A 17720-nucleotide genomic window follows, 5' to 3' on the forward strand; every position below is an offset into this window, starting at 1 on the left:
ATCTTCCTCTGGGAAAACCCAGTTCAGGACCCAGTTCTGAGGTTGTTTCCTGAGAATCTTTCCATGTTGCTTGAGCTTGTACCACAGCTCTGATTTTTCTGGAGCCCTTTGTCTAGCTAGCATTTACTCACAGCCTAACACCATGGTGGACATTCTTGGTAGTGTCAAGTTTCCTTTGCGACTCTCATTCCTTCCCTTGCCTCCTTCCACACTTACTGAGCCAAGCCTAAAACTGGTTAATGGAGGCCTATACAAGAGAACATTCTTTTTCTCTTCTGGTCATTTTTCACCTCCCATTGCTCCTCTTCCATTCACTTCCACTGACTCATCTTTGACTCTTAAGTCTCCCAGTAAAATAAAATGGGCAAATGGACTGTTACAAGAAGTAGTGACTATTCACACAAGACTTGGTACAGAGAAGGCAGGAACTGTTAACTCTGATTCACAGTCCTATGACTATTCAATAGCAGTGGCTCAATAAACCATTGCCAAAAGAGCCAGCATAGGACAATTACAATTTCCTATGCCCATGTTGTACAGCATGTGGTTATTAAGAGTTGATGTACAGATTTTTATCACTTTTGAGCTTTTATCAACTAAAATATCAATGTCAGCCATACAGAGAAAAATATGAATTGTCCTACCACTCTTCAGTGATTTCTATTATTAACCCAAATACAATATAAAACAATCTGGAGTTAAGCTTCATGGAAGAAAGAAGCAAAGTAAACTCTTTTGCATTTTCGAGTAAGATCACGACAAGACAGGAAGAACTTTCTACATTTAGTAACATTTATTTATGCATTCAGTATCAAGTACATAAGTGCAAATATCCAGAGTCCATAATTAAGTCCATTAGGAACTACGGAGAAAATAATACAAATTGTAATAAAGTTAACATGCTGGTAACTTTTGAGTGACCATACATGTAAATCAGACTACTGATCTCATACAATAAAGGGACTGTGTGTTCATGTTGGGGTTTACCCATTATTTTAAGTTATACAAAACTGATTACCATCAACTGCTTTTCAAATTTTTTTACGTTGTGTGTGTCAGAAAAATGCTAAAACATCAGTCTACAATTCTATATAGTGTTATTAAAGATTAATCCAACCAGCAACCCAAGGACATATAAGCGATTTCCACTATTGCGTCAGCTCACTGGGCAGAGAGGTCTAGTGGAGGATTCGAAGCTACAGAAGCATTGCAGAGAGGAAGAGGAAGAGCAGGAGGAGGAGGAGGAAGAGGAAGAGGAGAAGGAGAACACCAAAGAAGAAAAGATAACATGGGCTCTCACCATCATGCACTTTTTTTTTGTTTTTTAGCAACACAAAATTAAAAACCACATCTAATACACTTTTCTCTATACTTTAGTGCTTGACACAAGTGACTCAAATATTCTAAGAGTACAGAACAGCCTAAAAACAGCTGTTTTAAGGTTTGCCTCTAAGATTATGGTAACTGGGAGGGAAAAACAATCAATTTGCGGTAACGAGTAAAAAGAGAGCGGTTACCACTGCAGACATCCCTGTTGTGTGCAGTCCTTGCTGGGATGCTCATTTACTCAACGTGCCTTTTGGCGCCTGGGATTTTAGCCTGAATTCTAAAAGGACAATAAAAAAGAGGTTAGCAGTGAGATCATTTCATATTGCATAACAGATAATTGTATTATTGTACTATGTTGCATTCATTAGCCAAGTGACCATGTAGCTTGAGCTTCTAGAAGCCATTGCAGTTCTTTCGTTTGTTTTGTGTGTATACTGAGGCTTGAATTCAGGGCTTTGTGCTTTTGATTGGTATTTTTGCTCAAGGATGGCACTTTATTACTTGAGCCACGGCTTTTTTTTTTGCTGGCTCATTGGAGATAAGAGTCTCACAGACTTTTCTGCCTGGGATAGTTTCAAATCTGTGTCTTTGAAGCTCAGCCTTCTGAATAGCTAGTATTAAAGTGTGAGCAACCAACACCCAGCTGATCTAATAGTTTTAAGTGTGTGCCTAAAAACTCTTCTATCAGAGAAGTGGTGCAGTGGCTCAAGTGGTAGAGCAATAGCTTTGAGCTGAAATGCTCAGGGGTAGCACCCAGGCCCAGAGTTCAAGCCCCATGTCCAAAAAATAAACAAAAAGAAAAATGATATTAAGTTTTCTACTTTCAAAGTTGTATCACAACCGACAGCTTTTATAGTCCAGTTAATTTGTTAATGAATTCAAATCAAATTAGCCCTTAGATATAGTTCTCTGTAAAGATTCATTAATTTCAGTTTCTGTCTCTGAATTTTGGAGTTCTAGATCTTAGCCTTGTACAGGGGAGGTATATTTTTAGTTTAATTTTATTGTCAAGGTGATGTAAGAGGGGCTACAATTACAAAACAAGATAAACAAGTACATTTCTTGTCAGACATTGTAATCCCTCCCTTGATTTTGCAGGAAAGGTATTTTTTTGAGGCTTTCTAGATATTCTCTTGGTATCTGAAATGCACCTTGCTTACTAGTAGAAATAGCTTGCTTACCAGTAGAAAATGTTTATCTATTATTGAAGTACAAACATTAAAAGAAAAGTTCGTCAAATTTGGTAACTGAATTTTACAAAATGTCAAATATGGATTATACGGAATCAATTCCCTTCATTTGCCAATGCTAAAGAAACCTTAATCCATAAGCAGCCATTAAGTGATTTTTAATTAGCAAAAGGATACCACCAGACTTTTCAGTTAAAATAGTGTTTATGTATAAAGATGGCATAAGGAAACTTGGTATGTGAAATGTCACAGTGAAGTCCCTTTATTCAGTCATTATTCACTAAAAAAATGAATTAAGGGAATATAAAGCAGACTTTCTTGAGGGCAAGGATATCAGCGGAGATGAGGAGGTTAAATGGAGAGGTAAAGGAAAGTGTTTAACAGTGGGAAGACACGGTGAGGGAAAGGGTGAATTTGTTCATAGTATGTTGCATGCATGTATGGAAATGTCAAAATGAAATACCCGTGTACAACAAACAAATGCTAATAAAAACATAAACCAAACAAAAAATCTCTTCTACCAGGCAGTGAAAATTAAATAATGAATGATTCAAGAATGTCATATTCTTTATACTATAACTTTTATATTAACTTTTTGCTGGGAGACCCTAGAAGCTATGATATATTGAGGGTGCCAATCATCATGTAATTTGGGGGCCATTTCTAAAAGAACAAAATGCAGTAACCAGGAAAGTTAGCACACACAGAGATGTTTCTGACTCAAAACAAAGTAAACCAGTCTATGCCTATGTTCATTTGAAGGTTAGAAGCATTTCTAATGCTTGGAAACCTGATACTCCTGCTTAAAAATTGAGATTTTTGCTATTTTTAAATTTTCAACTTATTTGTTAACTTTTTCTAAAGCAGGCTTCATTTACACCTTATCTTGGATACAGGCCAGCCCTTAGGTAGAACTTCATTCATTCACTAAAAGTCATTCATTATGATATCTGAAACAACTAAAGATTTAAGAGTTCTGAAATTTATACTTTCTTACCAAGAGAAAAACGAATATAAATAAAACGATTGGTTTGCCATCTTGTGTAATATGTGGCTAACCCATTTTTGTGACTCCTTTTCACGAACGGCACCATGAAACTTACTTTGCCACCACAGCATTTATGTGAGTCCTCACAAGTCCCAGATATTGATCAATCTGTGCCTAGGAAGAGAAAGAAATCATGAGTACAGCCAGACACCATGAGGTCAAAACAAGCAAGAATGCCTGATAGGCACAGAACCTACCTGGTGCTTAACGTAGACTACAGGTAGAGTGAACATTGAAACCACAGCTAGGAGAAAAAAACATGGTATTAAAACTCTGAGAGTTGCCAACAAGATTCAGCTTATAGCCACATTTGATGTAACAGATCCATATGATGTAGTGTTGCAATAATATAGTATTGTTGGAATAAGTAGCACTTTTTTGATAAGAGGGAATGTGTGAGAAGAAAAAAAAAGAATGCTGAGTTCTCCACAGATAATATGCCATTAGTCCTAGAATGAAGGTGCACTGGCCCCAACTGAGATGAGAATAGCTCTCTTTTCTAAGCGGCAAACTGATAGATGGTAGAAGCCAGATGTGATTAATAGGAAAAAAATTTCTTTATACTTAAAAGTTCACTATTAACATACAATACTGTTTATACTGCTTAATTGAGCTATGATGGTAAGGGAAATGATCTATAATCTGGGATATCCGGCATTCATTCCTACAAGTATATAAAAGCAGGCTTAAATATAATAGGCTGGGAAGCATATGCTCTCAGAGAAAATGAAAAAAGGCAATATCCCCCCTCCTTCCCAGTCCGTCCTTACCCACTAGCAGCAGGGTCAGGCCATTGAAGAGAGCGCCAACGTAAGTTAGGAGCCACATCAGGACCGCAAACTAAAAGAGGAAAGAATGGTGAAGGCTCCGAAAACCATTCCTGACAGACAAGAGTCTTATGGCATTGTCTTCTGTTTTAGATTGGGATCTAATTTTTTTTCCGGTTAGTATTACCTATTTCAGTGATTTTTCTAAGAAGTTTTAATTTGATTTTTTTCAAGATTAGAGTAAGATAAACTAGGAAATGAATTTTAGTAAAGCAATTTTCATAGGAGGACCGGAAGCATAGTCTAGTGGTAGAGTGCTTGCCTGGTGTGCACAAAGCCCTGGGTTTGATTCCTTGGTACCACATACACAGAAAATGCTGGAGTGGTGCTGTGGCACAAGTGGTAGAGCACTAGCCTTGAGCAAAAAGTGTCTAAGCCAGGTCCTGAGTTCAAGCCCCAGGACTGACAAAAAAATTCAAGGGAAATAAAAGAGCATTTATCAATTTAAAGACCATTGTGGAAACACAGAAAGAGAATAATCTCCAGTTCTCTTGGATTTTTTTGAATCATGTTATGTAAGATTTGAGGGGCTAATGATAGAGAGTATGTGTGCATCCATGTAAACTATGGCCCTTGGCTTAATTTTGTATAGTCCCAAGAATTGAGAATAATCATTATATTTCTAAAGGTTGAATGAAATAAATACTCTGTGACATGTGTAATGATGTTCAATTCAGTTTTTAGTGTTTGTCAGTAAAGCTCGATTTGGAAACATGGTCATGATCCTTTGTTGACAGATGGTGTTTTGTTGCTTTGTGCTTTATTGCCAAAGTTGGATAGAGATGCTGTGGACTTAAGACCCAAATAGTTCTTATCTGGCTTTTTACAAATAAAGCTTGCTGGCTCTTGCAACCGGAAACTAGGCCACACTCCTGACCAACTCTATATTTTTTTATTTTACATTACTTTAAGAGCACCACAGTAAGTAATTATCATCACTCTAGCTAAGTTATTACAGGGTGAGCTCTTATTCCAGGTAAGTTCCTTGCAGGTCAAAAGATCACATCACTCACTCTTTCCTCTGTTCTTCCAGGAACTCCTACCAGGCAGTCTCTGGTACAGAGCTCCTAGACAGCAAGAACACTCTCTCACCCTGCATTCTGCTCGTGGCCTTGCCGAGTCAGGATTCATCTACTGGAATTTCACCTGTAATCTGAAGTAAGGCTCAAGCACTGTCAAAAGCAATCCAGTGGGTTCAGTGAAAGCACCAGGGTGAAGGCCTGGTTGGTCCAGATCCTCATTTCACACAGGGACGGACATTCTCCTGCCCTCCACATGTCTCTGCCTTAGTGCCTAGCTACTCTTAGCATGCATACAGCTCTAAGTTTAATTCTCAACACTGTAAGCAAACAGGTGTCTCAGCTTGAAGACACATAGAAGACTTACTATTTTAGGAGATTCAGTTTCTTGCAATGAGGAAATGAGTATATTTTTCACATTCGCCTAATTAGACATCTATTTTAAAATGAAATCTTGGGGAATTGGCTGAGGAATTGAAATGGATAAGGGCAGATACCACAGTGTGCTGTAAACATGATAGAACTAGCAACAGCTGGGTTTGGTCCAAGGCCTGCCAATGACTACTGGGCCTTGGGTAAGTATCTTAACCTCTCTGAGACACAGTTTCGTTATTTGTAAAATAAGAGATCGGACCACATGAGCTTTATGGTGCTGTTTAACTGGATGCTTTCTGAGTAGAATATAACCAATACTTAGTGTGCATTCTCTGAGATGTGGCAGCTTATAATAGTCTTCTTTTAAGGAAAACAACCCAGGAGTGCTGTGCAAAGGACTTCAAGAGCCATACTTTCAAGGAATCCACCAGGTCCTGGACAAGGAAGAGCCTTCGTAGTTCTTTCAGCGTGCTGTTCACGTAGAGCTGCAGGCAGTCTGTGTACTTCTGGACCTGCTCTTGGGACAGGGTGATCTCAAGTTCCAGGTAGGCCCTGTCAACAGACCATCCCCAGAGATGTATTAGAGGGCTGTGTGCAGGTGCCAGGCACATGCTCCGGGGACAATGAGTTAGCTTGTCTCCTGGCTTATGTCAGCAGATTGCAGGGCACCACACATGCCTGCTTCCAGGGCACTGAAAACTTGGGAGAGTGAAATTCTTTCCATCCACCAAAGCATTACAGTGGGAGCTGAGAGCTCAGACAAATTGCCTGGGACCAGAGAAAAATCAGTGCAAAATAAACTCCTCGGTTTAAATTTTCCACTCATGACTCCACAGGGGTGAATGTCTTTAAACTGTTGAACTATCTGCAAATCCTAGCTGCCAATTATTATTCCTCACCAGACCTCTAAGAATTGATGCTTAAATTCTAGAACTTTCAGGTTTATTGAAAGAGCAAAGAAAAGTCAAATGACCTACACTAGTGAAAATATCCACTGGTTCTAGAGGATGGTGCTTTTAGTAATGACATTTTCCATTTGCTCAAGGGGTTAATTAAACTCACGAATAAGAGAAATGTACAAAATGCAATATTTTTGGAAATAAGGTGAAAACATCTCACCTATTCCTTTTCCTTGGTCATGTTCCTGCACCAAGGGCTATCCTTCCTCCTCTTCCCTGCCCCATTCCACGTTGCCTGTCTACAGGATATTTAAGAGGTCTTAAAGGGCTCGATATATTGTGATAAAAGAGTAAGCAGCATTTGGCTTGCGCTGTAGAAAGCACTATGATGGAATGCCGTGTCCCTTCAATGACGAGTAGGGGCCTTTGGAGTTGACTAGGTTAAGGGGACTGAGATTAGTGGTCTTATAAAAGAGATCCAAGGAAGTTCTCTCATTCACTTTCTGCCTTGTGATGATATGACCAGAAGACAGAAGACTGCAAGTAGAACATGTGGGAACCCTGATCTTAGCCTTCCCAGTTTTCAGGACAGTGAGAAATATGTCTCTACTAGTGGGTGGAGGGGGCAGAGGGAGAGTCCTAGGGCTTAGACTCAGAGCCTGGGCATTGTCTTTGAGCTTTTGTGCCCAAGGCTCTCACTCTACTACTTGAGCTACAGTTCCACTTGTGACTTTTTTGGTGGTTGATTGGAAATAAGATTCTCAACCGACTTTCCTCCTAGCTGGCAGACTCTCAGATCTCAGCCTCCCAAGTAGCCAGGATTACAGGTACGAGTCACTGGCACCTACCCCGTGACTTTTAACTGTTCTAGTTAAACTGTTCTGTTCTTTAACTCATCTGCTTCATTGTACTTTTTCAAAGCCACCTGAACTGACTGAGAGACTGTTTAAAATTGTATGACTTTTCTCTTCTTTAGAGAAAATATCAATTTTCCTAAATAGTACATTCTGATTAAATTACATACTAAGTCAGATATTTCTTTTGTGAATAAAATTGACTTTAATATTTTAAGTTTAAAAATGGCTTTTTGAGGTCTCAATATGTGAGAAGTAATGCACCCTCTACCTGGCAAATATAATTGTAATCCCTCTATACATTAAAATAAAATAAATAAATGTGAATTAAAATGGCTTTAATATTTTAAATTTGTCTTCTAAAAGAAGATAATGTAATTGAGCTAATTATAGGCATATTCTTATTCCTTTTACTATGCATTAGAAGAAATGAGCTATGTAAGAGCAAAGTCCCCCATGTCATGATTCAGCCTTAAAGGACAAGAGTACAGCAGAAACACTGTGGTAGGACATGGTAGGACCTCAAATGGCAGAACTGGGTGGGGGGCAGTAGAGGGGAAAGGGGAAGAATAAAACTGACAACAGGTTATAGGTCATATAGGCTAGGACTATTGAAGTGTTTGTGTATGCCCTACTAGAAGTGAGAAGACACTCCATAGCTCTCGTCTCCTAGCCTATGAGATGGGAACTTACGTACCCAAGTTACTGTATCTCCCAGAAGACCCATTAACAACAGCATTGGAAGGACCAATGCATCCCTAAGGCAAGGATGGCCAGGGTGCACCTGTGTTTGACACCGAGGTCAGGACCCAGAGGCTGGGAAGGAAAGTCTGACGTGTAGCTTTTACCTTTGTTCACGAAGCCTCATGAACAATATCTTTCTTTTTCTCCTCTGTTAGTATTCAGATGCCACTCTGGTGTTGAGTCAGCTGAGGAGTGGGGCAGAGCTAGGGTGGCTACAGAGGTGGCACTGGTGAATTTCCCAGGGCTGGCCTAGAAACTACTCTGTAGCACTGAGCACCCACCTCACACAGGACTCAGAACTGCCCCTCAGTTACAAAGGATAAGGATGTACAATAGGTCTGCAAGAACTGCAGTGGAGCTAGTTAGCAAGTGAGGGACTGACACTGGCAATCAGTGTTGCAAGTACCCAGGGCTACCCTCTGGGGTCAGGGGATACATTGGGGGAATTAGGTGGATGTAGATGGCCAGGCTGGCGTGGCTTTCTGCCACATTGTAGGTGTCCTCTTAGTGGACTTCCCCTTAAAAACATCTTTGCTCCAATATCCCATTCTAAACTGATCTCCCCACATAAAAACGCAGGTAAGGAAGGGCTCTGGGTGAAACTGTGCATTAAGCCTGACCCTGTGGTGTTTCATTTCCAGAGATGACGTGGAAATAACATGGAGCTCCCCATTAGGTACTGACCACATGATCTTAAGCATGTCTGGTCACTTCCTGGAACTTGACTTTTCCACTGGCCCAGAGAGATTGCAATGCCTGCCCTGTCCTCCTTTATAACATCGATTGGATTTAGTGATTGCTGGAATATTCTCTAATTATACAGCAGTATACAGAGATAAGGGATTAGGATTACTGTTAGTAATGTACTATAAAACTCAATACGGGGAGAAGTGTTCGGATGATGATTTGATGTTTGGTCACAGAAACCCACCAGCAGTGTTAGATACTAATGGCAAATGTTAGGTCTTCAGGGTCCTGGAGAAACACACCCAGGTGCCTCTGTGGGCAAGGGAGAGCTCAGGGCAGACATGTAGGCTGGCTGGCAGGCAGGCAGGCAGGGATGGGGCACTCACTTGAAAGGATGGCCTTCATCGGTTTTCTGCACAGCTTGTAAAACAGACTTGTAGATGCGGAAGCTGATGGTGGCTGAGAGCGCGGCCAGGGCCAGGTAGGCGACGACGCTCACCACGCTGAACTGGGTCAGGGAGAAGAGCAGCAGCAGGAAGCTCCCGAACACAATCCCGGTCTGCTTGATGTCCCGCCAGTACAGCAGGTCAATAGCTGTGAAAGAAGACACAAACACACCCCTCAGGAGCCCTGCTTATGCCAGAGTGAGCCGCTGCTCATCTGCCCAGCTGTGGGGGCTGCAGGTTCCCACCGAGCACCAAGGTTCCTAAACACAAAGCAGCGGACAGTTGCCACCAGCTACCATTTCCTTTGGGAGAGACTGAGGGGATAAGACTCCACGGACAGCCGAGCTCAGATGCATCTTTGAGCACTTCAGTGTCTACACAGTGGCCGGAATTAGGTGAATTCATTGCAGAGGGCACTGGGAAGCCCTCAAGCTCCTCTTCGGGAGAGCACAGATTGCAGGTGCACTTTGCTGTCTCAGGACAACTTTCTTGGTGGCAGCCTGTATAGTCATACAGCAGTTATATAAACACCCCTGCTGCTAGAAAGAGCACAACAATGAAAATTAAGAATTTGTATTTTTTTCAGGTGCCTTTGGAAGTATGAAGTCCGTCTGTGGGACACCAGCTTCACAGATGTGATATAAGCAATACCATCCACATCTGGATGAAGATTGACCACTTCATAAACACCAGCAGACCTGAGCTGCTGTGTCCACAAACCCCGGAGCTGACGATGCATTAAACTTTTGGTCAGCATGACTTGTTAAACTCTGTGACTGAAGAGAATAGGACTACAGGCTTGAAAATTGACATTTACCATGTAGTCGTCATCTTTTTTCAACCTAGAACTGTGTTCAAAAGCATAGAGCTAGATGAGAGGGCACGGTTCAAATGATACACCAGCTACTTAGCAAGCTGGGACTGGGAATTCCCAGGCCCTTGAATAAATAAATAAACATGGTGCCCAGATCTTCCGTTCAAGCCCCATGACCAACATAACTAAATAATAAATAAAACAAGCTACAGTGTTTCACACATAGTATAGAATGGAAATATTTTGGATATTTCAGTTACTATGAAAAAAAGAGAAGCACATGAACCTTGCTGACAAAGCTCTGCAAACTTTTTCTCCTGATCCGGGAGCTTCAACTCTGGGACTAGGCTCTGTCCATGAGCTTCTTTGCTCAAAGCAAGACTCTATCACTTGAATCACAGCACCATTCCCGGATTTTTTTTTAATTTATTGGAGATAAACATCTCACAGAGTTTCTGGCCTGGGCTTGCTTCAAATTGCTATCTTCTGATCTCCTGAGTAGCCAGGATTACAGGTGTGAGCCACCAGCTGCAAAGTCTTTGATTTGGCAAATGACAAATTGTCATTACAGAATGTGATTGTCAATCAGAAACAAATGTCCCATGTTGTAACCAGATGTAAATCCCAATGGCTTATACTGCACTCTCCTGTGCACAGTACCAGAAGACAAGTGATTTGCAGGATTGATTCCAGCCACTTGCCTGGGGGGAAGCAAATGGAGATGAGGGAGCAAGACGAGGCCCCAACATTCATCCATGTGCAACTGCTGAAAGAACCATGTGGGCTGCAAATCTCCTGGCCAAAATGCCTGGAAATACAAATATGCTTTGCATTCTAGAATATTGTTTGGATTCTAGAGTCTTTTTTTTTTGATTCTGGAATATTTACAAGACCCATAAGAATGTATGGAAACTGGACCAGAGTGCTAAACCTGAAACTCACTTCGGTTTCAAATACCTCTTATACACATATGAAGGTAACTTGAGATGATATTTAAAAAGTAATTTTGTGCATTAAACAAAGTGTCAGCATATGGATGCTCTCTCCCACTCATGGCATCACTTCGGTATTCTAAAAGTTTTGGATTATGGAACATTTTGTATTTGTGAATTAAGGGTGGTAACTTTCCAATCTTGTACAGAAAAAGTTGCATACCCTAGTGACAATGCCATGCTAAAGAGGTGACGTAGTACAGGGTTAGAGCTAAATGCTAACCCACCTCATGCCAGCTGGGTACCAATCAGGGGCTGAGAGGTAAAGACTTGGGATGACCCCCACCTTTACAATGTGGGAGAAAGACTATACTCCCCATCCACTGGCCTAAGAGATGACAGAAGTGGGAGAAAGAGCCCCATAGAAGCCTGGCTCCTCCTGGGACCAAATGTAGGGGGCAGATAGAGAGGCAATACACCAAGACAGTCCTAGATCTGTTTTTAGAGTAGTGGTATCTTCCAAAGGAAGGAAGGAAGAAGGAAGGAAGGAAGGAAAAAGAAAGAGGAAGGAAGGGAAAGGAAAGAATGAAAAAGAAAGGAAGAAAGAAAAAGAGAAAGAAAGAAAGAAAGAAAGAAAGAAAGAAAGAAAGAAAGAAAGAAAGAAAGAAAGAAAGAAAGAAAAGGCAAAAAAAGAAGCAAAAGTTAAGAACAGAATGGCACACATCCAATCTAGGCTGTCTTGGGTAGTCTGTGGAGTGAGCAGTAAATCACATTTTAGTTTTGTATGGAGTTATCACCTTACAGTTCTTTCAGTCCAGTTGCACAGACTGAGGAAGATTTCTACTTAAGTTAACAAAAGAATCATCTTAAAACAATGGCTAGGGGATTCTGGGCACCTTTTGACAGATACCCATTTACCTTAATTCTGAAGTGTTCAGAGCATGTAGTACATGATCATATTTAAATCCTGCACTAAAATCCATTAGGAGAAAGTGACAAAAAGTTAAGAAACTTGTATCCTGCATGGATATTAAGAAGAACCAGAAAGAACCCCTAGATTTTTTGTCCCCCCACCCCCCAAAATAGTTGGCTATCTCATGTGGTATGTTAAATAGAGCCAAGGAGCTGTCCCTGAGCTTTTTCACTCAAGGCTCGTGACCTTCTACTACGAGCCAGAGCTCCACTTCCAGTTTTCTAGTGGTTAATTGGAGATAAACCTTGGCCTTTCCTGCTTGGGCTGGCTTTGAACGTGGATCATCTTATTTCAGCCTCTTGAGTAAGCCAGGATTATAGGCATGAGCTACCAGCACCTGGGGATTTTTTTAAGCAAAAACAAGGCATTATCAATAGTTGACCATTGGTTATCTAGTAAGCCCAGGACTCAAGCAATCACAAATCTTGTTCCTTTTCTTAAGAAACTTAAGGCCTAGTTGAGGTGACTGTGTGTTCACTTAAATAAACTCTGACTCAGTGTCAGAATATCTTGTGATGTGGGAGGTGGCAAGCTTTTAAAGTGAGGACCAAGCAGTCCTGGGGTTGATGAAGTAAGAGGATGTGGGGTAGTTTACAAATGTGGGGAACACTTTGTTAAGGAGATGAGGTAGATAAAGGAAATATTATGAAGGGTTAGTTGACAAGAATGGTGACTAATTAGCTGTGGGAGAAAGGAGGAAGAGTTAACTATGGGTAGAAGCAACATTTCAAAGCTGGATCATTGAGAGATGAGTACCAGTGACAAAAATAGCAATCTGAGGGTGAATTCATTTGGGAAGAAGATGGTCTTGTGTTTCCACCTCCAGATTCTGACATAAGACTTGACAGCAGGACACTGTGACATAGTCTGGAGCAGGAGCAAAACAGGAACCACTGAGAAGACAATTAAACCAAAGTCCCCTTTTTAAAAAATCTGGAAAGTTAAATGACTCCTTTGGGATTTGTCACACTAGGCTTGAGTTTAAAAAAAAAAAATGTTCAAAGCCAGATGCGGTAGCTCATGCCTGTAACCCTAGCTATTCAGGAGGCTGACATCTGGACTGCAGTTCAAAGCCAGCCTGGACACTAAAGACCATGAGATGCTTATCTCCAATTAACCACCAGAAAACTGGAAGTGGTGCTGTGGCTCAAGGGGTAGGGTGGTAGCCTTGAGTTGAAGAGATCAGAGATAGCACCTAGGCCCAGAGTTCAAACCCCAGGACCAACCAAAAAAAAAAAAAGTTCAGCTCATTCAAACACTGATATCCAGAAGAGTAAGCACAGCAGAAAATTTGGAAATGTAGGACTGAAATTTGGTAAACAGAAGGAACGTGTGGATATATATATATATATATATATATATATATATATATATATATATGTCCTGAGTGTTGGAAGTGGCAACTGCAGTGTCTAAGGGAACAGCATCTATGTTGAAGGGAGTTCCAAGAAAAGGAAAAAGTACCATATGGAAAGCTGGAGAGGGATAGGGAGAGAGAGGGATGAAAGCCAAGAAAGAAGGGACCAATGCATTTGCAACTGGAAAGTCCTTCATACCTTCAAAGAAGGTGCTGGGAGCTGTGGGGTGGAAGCGCTATGTAAGTGGTTGGGAGATGTGGAAATTCCAAGAACAGAGCAGGAACAAAATCTGGGGACACTGGTAGAAAGATGAATGAGGATTCTGGAGAGCAGAGATAATTGAGTCAGCAAGATCTCAGAGAAGGTAGGATAAGAGTTGCTCTGTCTTTTCAAAGAAAGGAGAAAAGAAAGGCAGTGGGAGACTTTTTGCGGGAAGGTATGGGAGTGGCAACAGATACGTGTTAAGCTACGAAGTGGCTTGAGCTAAGCTGCCTTGAATTCTCTTTGGAGAATAAGCCATAAAGGTCTTCCTATGACTGAAATGGTCAGGAGTAGGCAGGATTTGAAGACAGTAGGAAAAGATAAGGTCTGTGTTGTGCAATATAAGTTATATGGTAACAAGTCATATGTGGCTACCATGTACTCCAAGTACATGGTCCCAAATGAATTTTTCTGTGTCAAGTACTATATTGGATTTTAGACTTAAGTGTAAAAAAATGTAAAATAAAATATCTCCTTAAATGCATTTCTTTGTACCAATGATATGTTGAAAGGCTAATATTTCAGATAGATTGGACTGAATAAAATAAATTACAAAATATATTTTGCCTCATTTACTTTTAAATATGGCAGCTGGACATTTTGGTCATATATGTGGCTCACATCCTGTTTCTGTTGGAAAAATAATGATTCCAAAAAGGATGAATAAAAGGAATGTCCAAAAGTGGGTGTGGCCACAGACAAGAATTCGCAGTGTAGTCAATAGGGCTAGATTATGGTTGCTCTGATCAGTACGGGTGGAAGTGGAGTGAAATCCAAGGGGAAAGAATCAAAATGAACACGACTGGGAAAGAGGGTGGCGATAGCTGGGGAGTGGGAGGGTGTGAATAATAAGGGCTGTGGTGGTCAGAGCAAGCATGTGCCCAGAGCTGACGACGGAGTGAGAATTTCCAAATCTACTAGGTACATGCTGCTTTTTCATATTTTAACCATGCATCGGATGTCGTAAACTAGTGTAGGAAGCTTTATGATAGCTGCTATGGTGTGAATGGGGCTTGCCCACACTGAAACTCTCTCTGGATTTTAATCCCCTTTGTGAGGTATTGAGAAGGAAGAAACGTAATCCAACCCTGGTGTTTAGAAGTGGGGTCTTCAGGAATGACTGGGATCAGATAGTCATCAGAGTAGAGTTCCACTGGTAGCATAGTAAGAACAGTCATTCTCTCCAAACCAATATCTCTTTCACAATTTGATGCCATGTACCACTTCAGGCTACTGCCAGCAGAAAGCGGTCACCAGAACTGAGTCTCCAGAGCTATGAGTCTAATAAGTATTTCTTTGTAACTGTAACACTGTATTGCCACAGACCATACTGAATCCAGAAAACGAGACATTTGAATAACATTTTCCTTTGAACCCAAGTAAGAAAAATCCAAGTAACTCTTAACTGCTACAAAACCCATTCTTCTTTGGATACAACAAGCAGTGCACAACTTTCTTCAAGATTCTCCTCACCTGGAAAAGCCAGGTGAGAACCTAAACAGAGGAACATACATTGCTTGCTAAGTATGCTCTCTAGGGTAGATATATTACTGTATCACTCTGACAATTAAAAAATGAAAGCTTCTTTGCTAAAACTCCAAAGGTTCATTGATCCCAAAATGATACATCAGTGTGTCCTATTAATTTGATAAATGCACTGGGCGCGGTGATGTCCTAACAGTCCCCAAACCACAGATAAAAGCAGTTTGCCGTTGCAAACTGGGACTGGCTTAGAATGGATCCAGTCAAAGGTAAACCTGTCAGACTGAAGGCTCCTATTACCCAGTGCCAAAACCAGTTCTCCATATTCATTCCTAGGATATAATTAATAACAGAAAAGAAAAATAAGAGGCGTGATTCTAAGGCTGGAATGAATAGCTAATTGAAAATTAAACCCTAGGTCATATTTCTGGACAGAACATCTCTTTACTGCAGTCTAAATTCATTTTTTATTTGGGAGACCATTTTTGACATATTCAATTATATAACCCAATAGTCACTGCAGAATTTAGAATGTTTATTAAAAATGTATGAACTGACAAGATATCAGTGCAGCTACTTATATTTTATTTATGAGATAAAGTGTGGTATAAGTAAATAATACAAAATGGCAATATATTATGAAGAGCTATCTGCATTACTGTGCCATTTCCTTAAATGTGTATTTATATCCTATCTTGATCTAGAAAAGGTTTCAGGCAGCATTGTACAACTTGTTATAACACAACTTAATGCTACTTTAAAATAAAAAGGCCAAGTGAATGTCACAGAAATACCAGCATTTCACAAAAAGAAGAATGGACAAATGACACAGTTGCACTAAATTCACCATGTGGTAGACTAGAGAGAACCATAAAGACAGAGAGCTGATGCTTCTTATTGTTGTTGTTTCTAGAGGGGTCTTATTGTGACAATTCCATACATGTATATAGTTGGCTCACCCCTAAATGGTATTTTCATCCTTTTTCACAATGTTTGGTGGTTTCATGACATGTAATGTATGTACTTCAATCCTCTTCACCTCACTATTTTAGGTATAGATTCCACAAATGGACACAAATAGATGGCTAATATTCCATAGTATGTATATATATCTCATATTTAAAATTTAATTTAAAACTGGAACTAAGACCATGATGATTCTTTGTATGAAGTACTCTACCACTTTGAGCCACACCTCAAGCCCTAAAATTATTTTTTACTAAGAAGGTATAAGAAAAGAAATGAGCTCTTATCTCACCAGTGTTTGTGAGTCATTTCCTCCCATTAGTTACCACTGGATTTCAGATCTGCAACTCTACAGTTTGGTGAACAGGTTCTTGAAGGGGGAGATAAAGTATGATCACGATTAAAGCTTGCTTATTGTGAAATGGGTAGATTTGCAATAAGTTCCAAAAACTGAAATCTGCTATGTTTATACTTTTCATTTGTTCAAAATTAACAACAGTCTTGGCAAAGAATTTGTAAATAAGGCTGGAATTACCTGTTTCCTTTTGGCAAAACATAAAATAAAGAATTCAAGGTTTTACTTCATGAAATTAAGCTTTGCTCAGATTAAGGATATAGCTTAAGGATATATTAACTTCAGGATATAGCTCAAACATATTTTTTGGCAATGAAGAAAACAAAAATTCCAAATCCTGAACTTCTAAGTTCCAAAATTTCTAACCATTTTTATTTTTTTGCTAGTATTGGGGTTTGAACTCTAGGTCTCCCATCAGCTAAACTTGCTGGTGCTCTACCACTTAAGCGATGCATCCTGGTGTTTGCTGATTAATTGGAGATGGTGTTTCAAGTACATTTCTTCCCCAGATTGGCTTTGAATTTCAATCATCCAGATCTCAGTCTCCCGAGTAACTAGGATTATAGGCATGAGCTATCAGCATATGGCCATTTAAAAAAATTAAAATATATGCTATACATTTATAACACAATTATAATTATCATGGTTTTGAACCATTTTTTAGCTGTTGCCTAAGAAAAGATAGTTTTTAAAGAAATCATTAATAACAACTTCTTAATTTTTCAAATTGTCAACTTAATTTATAGGCAGCTTGGTTATGTTTCTCTGAATGGCTGCATTCAGGAAAGGTGTTGATGTATAAATATTGTATGAAACTTAACAGGTTGTAAAGGATGGGAAAGTTTAAAGTTACACATGTTTAATTGTTTTAAACAAATGTGATATTCTGGAGGCCATCTATTCCTGGACTAAAATAGATTTTGTTTTGCTCAATTCCGTGGACTTTTAGAATTTAATTATATTGTAACAAATATACAATTTACTTCATAATTTTGTTGCAGAATGTATTAACTAGTCTAAAGATGCAAAAGAACTGGGTGCAAAATATCATTTCAAATATGAGAGAAAAGAGATTTGAAAAATAAAATACTTGCTAGCTAGAGTAGAAAATTTTATACACAATCTCTGACATATACTAATCATAGAATATCAGAATTGTTT

General features: G+C 39.8%; 1 protein-coding gene across 2 annotated transcripts in view; it reads right to left on the reverse strand.

Annotated features, from left to right (window-relative positions):
- Positions 1-771: 771 nt before the first annotated feature.
- Positions 772-17720, reverse strand: part of Rtn1 (reticulon 1) — a 184961-nt gene continuing 168012 nt past the window's right edge. For both annotated transcript variants that reach the window (XM_090344210.1, XM_090344211.1), the window contains 6 exons: positions 9359-9566; positions 6202-6340; positions 4338-4407; positions 3765-3811; positions 3623-3681; positions 772-1606 (listed from right to left, as the gene is read on the reverse strand). In XM_090344210.1, coding sequence (XP_090200336.1) covers positions 1564-1606; positions 3623-3681; positions 3765-3811; positions 4338-4407; positions 6202-6340; positions 9359-9566 — 566 coding nt within the window. In that variant the 3' untranslated portion in view covers positions 772-1563. The remainder of the gene's footprint in view (positions 1607-3622; positions 3682-3764; positions 3812-4337; positions 4408-6201; positions 6341-9358; positions 9567-17720) is intronic.

Source organism: Megascapheus bottae, chromosome 14, assembly GCF_031878675.1.
Source record: "Megascapheus bottae isolate mThoBot1 chromosome 14, mThoBot2.hap1, whole genome shotgun sequence".
In the NCBI taxonomy this organism is placed as follows: Eukaryota; Metazoa; Chordata; class Mammalia; order Rodentia; family Geomyidae; genus Megascapheus; species Megascapheus bottae.